Source organism: Egretta garzetta, unplaced genomic scaffold (assembly GCF_000687185.1).
Source record: "Egretta garzetta isolate BGI_Z169 unplaced genomic scaffold, ASM68718v1 scaffold29, whole genome shotgun sequence".
In the NCBI taxonomy this organism is placed as follows: domain Eukaryota; kingdom Metazoa; phylum Chordata; class Aves; order Pelecaniformes; family Ardeidae; genus Egretta; species Egretta garzetta.
Genome location: NW_009260796.1, coordinates 924400 through 930302, shown reverse-complemented (window position 1 = coordinate 930302; position 5903 = coordinate 924400). Strand labels below are relative to the sequence as shown.

General features: G+C 59.4%; 1 protein-coding gene across 1 annotated transcript in view; it reads right to left on the bottom strand.

The window, feature by feature from the left end:
• Nucleotides 1-5903, bottom strand: part of AGRN (agrin) — a 162893-nt gene that overhangs the window by 87766 nt on the left and 69224 nt on the right. The window contains exon 3 of the mRNA XM_009646786.2: nucleotides 3413-3460. Coding sequence (XP_009645081.1) covers nucleotides 3413-3460 — 48 coding nt within the window. The remainder of the gene's footprint in view (nucleotides 1-3412; nucleotides 3461-5903) is intronic.

Here is a 5903-nt window from a genome sequence, read left to right as displayed (position 1 = left end):
CCAGAGCGCTCCTGCCCCCGGGGGGGTCGCGGCTGAGCCAACATCCACCCCCTCTCCAGCTCGCACAGACACTCCCCACGGGCCCGTCCCTCAGCTGGGGAAAAGGCAACAGCTTTCCTAGAGCGCTGCTTTTAAGAAAGCCAGGCTTAAGACCTTACAGAGCTTAACAATCCCCTGCCCAGCGGCGCTGGAGATTTGGGAGAAAGCGGTGAGTTAACAGCATTAATAGCCTTGTTTCAAAACGAAGCAGAGACCACTCCATAAATCAATGTGCGGCTGAAGAGTTTTCCAGGGTAGAGATTGGTTATTGGAAGAAATTGGAAGAGATAAACAGCACACGAGTGCTAATTAGAGACACCTCCCTGCTGGCTGGCAAAGCTTTTCGCCTCCAGCATCGCTGGGCCACCAGGGGAGCAGCGGTGGCCGCAGCACCTTTCCTGGACGCGGGATGGGGTCTTTGCAGAAAAGATGCCCAAGGTGTGGGGAAGCCGCTTCCTTCGGCTGAAAAACTGCCCGGCACAGCCAGGGCAGACGATGATTTCTGTTTGGAAGGGGAAAGGATCCCAGCAAACCTTCTGTCCAGTAGCAGGGTTTCCCGACAGAAACACCAAGGCGCAGCTCCTCAGCTGGCACGGGTGGGCAGGGATGGGTTGGCTGGCGGCGCAGGCTGCCAGCTGCTGGCAAACCCGTGCTCACCGCAGAGCCATGCGGACTTGTAGATGATGAGGATCTGGCCCAGGAGATAAAGAGGCCACAGTCCTGAAGGAGCCCAGCTGGAGAAGCAGCAATTGAGGGGCCCCGCTGTGCTCGCCGCTGGCACCATCACACTCCCGTGCTGGGACAGTCCCCACCCCAGCGTGCGCGCCGCCGGCCGAGAGCCACCGAATCCTTGCCTGACACTTTTGTCACACCACCGGGTACCGCCGGGCTTGTCCCACCAAAGCCACCGCAAGAGCAAGCCTAGGACGGGAGAGCCATGGCCCTCGCCCAGCAAACCGCAGCCAAATCCCAGCGGTTTCAAGCCCGGACACAGCCCCGTCTAAGCCAGCGGACGACGCGCAGGACCAGAGCCACAGCTCCAAGCCAGCCCAGGCCACCAACGCCGCTGGGGAGGCAGCAGGGACCAGCCCCTTCACCCCAAGGGGGGGATCTCCACCCCATGCCCCATGCTACCAAAACCTTGCCATGCAAACCCACTACAGCCCCTCTGCCCAGAAACGCTTCTCGAAGGCGACGCAAGCCATTTGACTTGCTTGGCAGCCCACCAAGGGTGGTAGTTTTCCACCTCCTGTGTGGACCAGAGATCTTTTGGAGTATGTCATCTGCATGGGCTGGGCTGCTAATATTTTGGAGCCCTAAGCTAGGAGTTACACCTACGTTCGTTTTTATTTTTGCTTTAGATGTCTTCTCTGGTCCAATTATAGATTAATCACATTTTATCTAGCATCCGTTTCTCCCCCGCCTCCTTCCCCACCCCCATCAGAGAAGGAAAGAGAGAAACAAATGTGTTATTAATTGGCTGCTGTTTTCTGCTGGGTTCTTATCTGTGCACGTGAAACTGGGGAGGCTGGGGAAGGTGGCTGAACAGCCTGCCAGCAGAAAGCAGGGCATTTTAAGCCCGATTTTCCGAGAAAACAAAGCTCCTGTGATGACATTATCTGAGCATGTGCTTGCCTGCCTGCATCCAACAGCTTTTCAAAGCCATTAACTGATAACAGCACGGCCTCAAAACCCAAAGTTCCTACAGGGCTGTGAAACCAGGCGGCTTTTGGAAGCCCAGAGAAAAGTTGTGAGGTGCTGGGGAAGACGCTGCTCCTCAGGCGCCAGGGGATCCACAGGCGAGAGGCAATCCATAGGCGAGGGCCACGGGTCCAGGGAAAACGCAAGCCCATAGGAAACCCTGGTGCTGTCCCACCTGCTCTGCCAGGGGAAGACCAGTAACCCTGGAAGAGGACGAGGACAGCCCCGTGCTGCCTCATGCCCGGCAAGGTGAAAATTTGGAAGTGGGGAGGGAATTATTAGGAAAGCCCAGAAGGAGAAACCTGTAGGACCTGAAGCAAGGATGGGAAAGGAAGGAGGGCTGCGCTACAGTCCCCCCCAAATTCACATGCCCACACGCTTTCCGACCAGGGCAGCGGAGACACCTGATGTCCAGCTGAACACCAGCTTCCATCTCGCTCTTGATGCTGATAAAGCTGAAACCTTTTGCCAGCTGGAGCACAAGCGCAACAGATTTTTTGGTAGCGTTTATACAGTGTTTGTAGCTGACTGATCCAAGACAGGACGGGCTGGGATGATTCAACTTTGGCTGCGCAGCAGAAACAGTAATTTAACGAGCAGCCAACAGCATCTCAGCAACCTCTGCTAGCCTCAAAAATCATCTCTCATACCCCCGTACTTGCGCTGGAGAGATTCCTACCTGCCTTGTGGCCATTTAACCTCCTGCCACCGTGAGCCAGCACAACCCAGTCCCTTCCCAGCAAGACCAAGACTTGCGAAGGCAGCGGAGAGTCCCAGGAAGACCCCGTGTCCACACCACCGCTCCCCAGACAGGCGTCCGTCCCTGCGGGGCCCACGCCTGCTCTCGGGGCAGGGTGGGGGGCAGCAGGGAGGATGTCTGCTGCCCAGGCCATGGCGAGATGCTCCGGGGTCCCACCAGCTGAAACCAGTCACCTCCCTCCCTGTCCCCCCCCGGGTTGCTCTGGTGCTACACCAAAAAAACCCAGAAGGACCAAGGGAGGCAGAACACTGTTTCTGGCTATTTTCTCATGCTAACAGCCCATCACCTTCTCACGGTCTTTCCCTCACCTGCGACTCTGCCACATACCATGGGCACACAGCCCATTTGCATTTTCTTTTTTTTGCCCTGCGCTTGCAGAGCAGCGAGCCTTTCCGCACCTCCTTCTGCCCTCCCCGCCCTTCCTTTTGCCAACATCCAGGAAGACCCTTAGAGGACAACCACAGAACAGCCACTGGATTCAACACTGCTGCTTTTAAGGATAAGGTCCCTTTCTGCAGTCCTCTCCCTTCCACGGCCTCAGCGGATGAACCAGTAAAGCTCTGCAAACTGCTGGAGCACACGGAAGATCCCATCTCCGTTTCCAGCCCTTCCCCACGGCCACCCAGGAAACCCTCTGCCGAGAAAGGGCTGCTGTGCCTCCCTGGGAGCAACACGGGGCCGTGGCTCTGCCCGCCCTCCTCGCCCCGAGGACGATGCTCCTGCATCCCCAGGGCGTGGGCGTGAGGCAGGACTGCTCCGGGCACAGAGGGGTCAGCTCCAAAGCCGACCCCCCCAAAACCTCTGGGTCAGGAGCTGCTGCTCCACCCCGGGCACCAGAGGCTCAAGCCATTTGCTCTCCAGCGCATCCTGAGCACAGGGAACCGCGCTCCAGCAAGCGACGGGTGTACTTACCATCTCGCGGCGTCGGCGGCGTCTGAGTGAAATAACTGTTGGGCTTGTCTGCAAAGAAACAAAAAACACAGGGCTATCAGCAGTTCCTTCTTGCGCGCTCTCCCCTCCTCCCCCCAGACCTCCGTCCACAGCTCCCCAGCAGCTTTTGGGCCAGCGTTTCGTTCCTTCAGCACACGTGCCCTGCACAAGCAGGCACCGACTCCCAGGGAACATCCGAGTGGTCCTGCAGCAAGAAGGGAGCAGCAGGAAGAGGCGCCAGGAGCCCCAGCTCTCCCACTTGGATCGATGGAGCATCTCTGGCTTGGGATCTGGCAGCAGCCCTCTCCTGCCTGCAGGCTGGGGCTTGCCTCAGCCCCTCGCGTGCCATTTCAGCAGGGCTGCGATGCAAACCGCGCCGCATATCAGCTCTCACACGTGCATCCACCTGGGCACTGACTCCCCAGGTCGTTTGGCTTGAGCGGGACAGCAGCAGGGAACGCTGCAGCCTCCAAGGCAAGAAGGCAAAGGTGGGGGAGAAGGGGGCAAGAGAAGGTGACAGCTCCCATGGATGTGACCGCAGGTCCCAGAGCCTCGCCACCAGCCAGACCTTTACGTTTGCTAAACCCCTGATTAAACAGGGGGGTGTTTAGAGTTCCACTCAGGCAATTAGCTCCACAGACCCTGCCATCCTGAGTGGGCAACACCCTAAAGCCGGTGTCAAACTGTGCTCTGCTCTCTACTAAGTGATGTGCCCAGGGCGGCAAAGCCAGGCAGTGGCAGAGGGCACACCACTCCTTACCAGCCAGGCTCCTGCCCTACCATCACCTGGACCCTGCTCCCGCCAGCACTTTTTAAAAGCATTTGTGAGTTTTACAGGTTTATACAGCTTTTTTCCAACCACGTACACGCCAGGGGAAGCAGCGCATCCCCAAAGCTAGGCTGGAGGATTTGCCTGCCCTCTAAAGGTTTTTCCCACAGCGGGTATTTGGCACTTCCCAGCATCAGGGAGGTCAGAGACACCGCTGCATGATGGAGTCCTCCTCCATAGGCTGTGCCTAGAGAAAGCCAGGCCTTGGAGGGTGAGCACCTGCGCAAGGATGAGGCAACAGAGCACAGCACCGAGAGCAGCCGGCAATACGTGGATCTAACCCCACCCAGGCGTACGATCTGCTCAGCCAGGCCAGGGATCAAGATCAACAGCCTAACAGCAGGGAAAACTCCTCCGTCTTGCCTCAACCCTCTGCTGATTCTTCAGAGAGCGTAAAGAGAGCAGGGGTCCTGGAGCAGCCTAGGAGACACATCTCCCACCCGCCGTGTACAGTGACAGGGCCCCAAGGCTTCAGCGGTTTGTAACAAGGGAGCAGCAGAAGCCCCTGGCCAGGGCAGGACTGACAGGAGCCCACCTTTTGCCCCTCACTCCCCAAACAGCTCTGCGAGATCCCCGCCTCGTAAACAGACCCACTGCATCCCCCCCAGGAGCATCACCCACACTCAAGCAGGTCAGGAGACACGGTATTTCTGCGGTGGGGCAGGGGGGGAACGGGACACGGGAGGCGGAGGGTGCTGGCACAGCTGAGAGCATGAGCACGCCGTGCAGGGTGGGGAGCTGGGGCTGGCCCACGCACGCCCGCCTTCGCAGCTCCGCTCCGCAGTTCTGGGCCAACAGAGGCGAGCGAGGGCCCCCCGGCCACAGGGCGAACCCCGGCCAGCAGCATCGGGAGGGCTGCCCCCACCCCAGAGCCCCCCGGCTGACCGAACTCCTGCCTCTCCCCCCCCTCCTGCTCCTCCCACACGCCCGGGGACACCTACAGTTGTTGAGGAAGAGCAGCACTGCAAATCCCAGCGTCGAGGTGGCCAGGAGGATGAGGCAGATGTTGCAAGGGATCATGAAATACCGCACCACCAAGGAGACCTTGTGCTGGTACATCCGGTCCCGCTCCAAAGCCCCCGGTGCCATGGGGTACTGGCAAGCCGTCATGCTCGGCTGTCACGCTGCGGGCCAAAGCTCAACCCGCCGCCGACCCATCCAAGGCAGAGTAGCAACAAGGCTCACATGGATCCCTCTTCCCCCCTCCCTGGTCGTCTTCGGCAGCCGCAGGACCTAAGTTTTCCCAGAGGTTCCCATCCTCTGCTCGCAGGAGGGCAGGGCGGGCCAGGGCACCTTCAGGAGCAAAAGTTTGTCCCTGCATCTGCCATCTCGGAGGCACAGCCTAAGGGGTCAGGTCCGAGCCTGCTCCAGAGGGCCACCCAAAGTCCTGCACTCAGCAATCTCTCTTCCAGCCAGCAGAAAGCAAACTGAACAACCCCAGGCAAAAGTGCCGAGAGCTCAAGTTCTGCTGCCGAGCCCGCCAGGACGGGGACAAGCTGCTACCAGCATGGGAATAGCACCAGCGCCAGCACGTTCCGGCTCCCGAGAGCAGGGCTGGGACAGAGACGGCGCGAGAGGTGCCGGCACGGGATGCCTTCGCTCAGGCTCGCAGCCTTGGCAGCATCCGTAGCCTCTTGGGGGGGC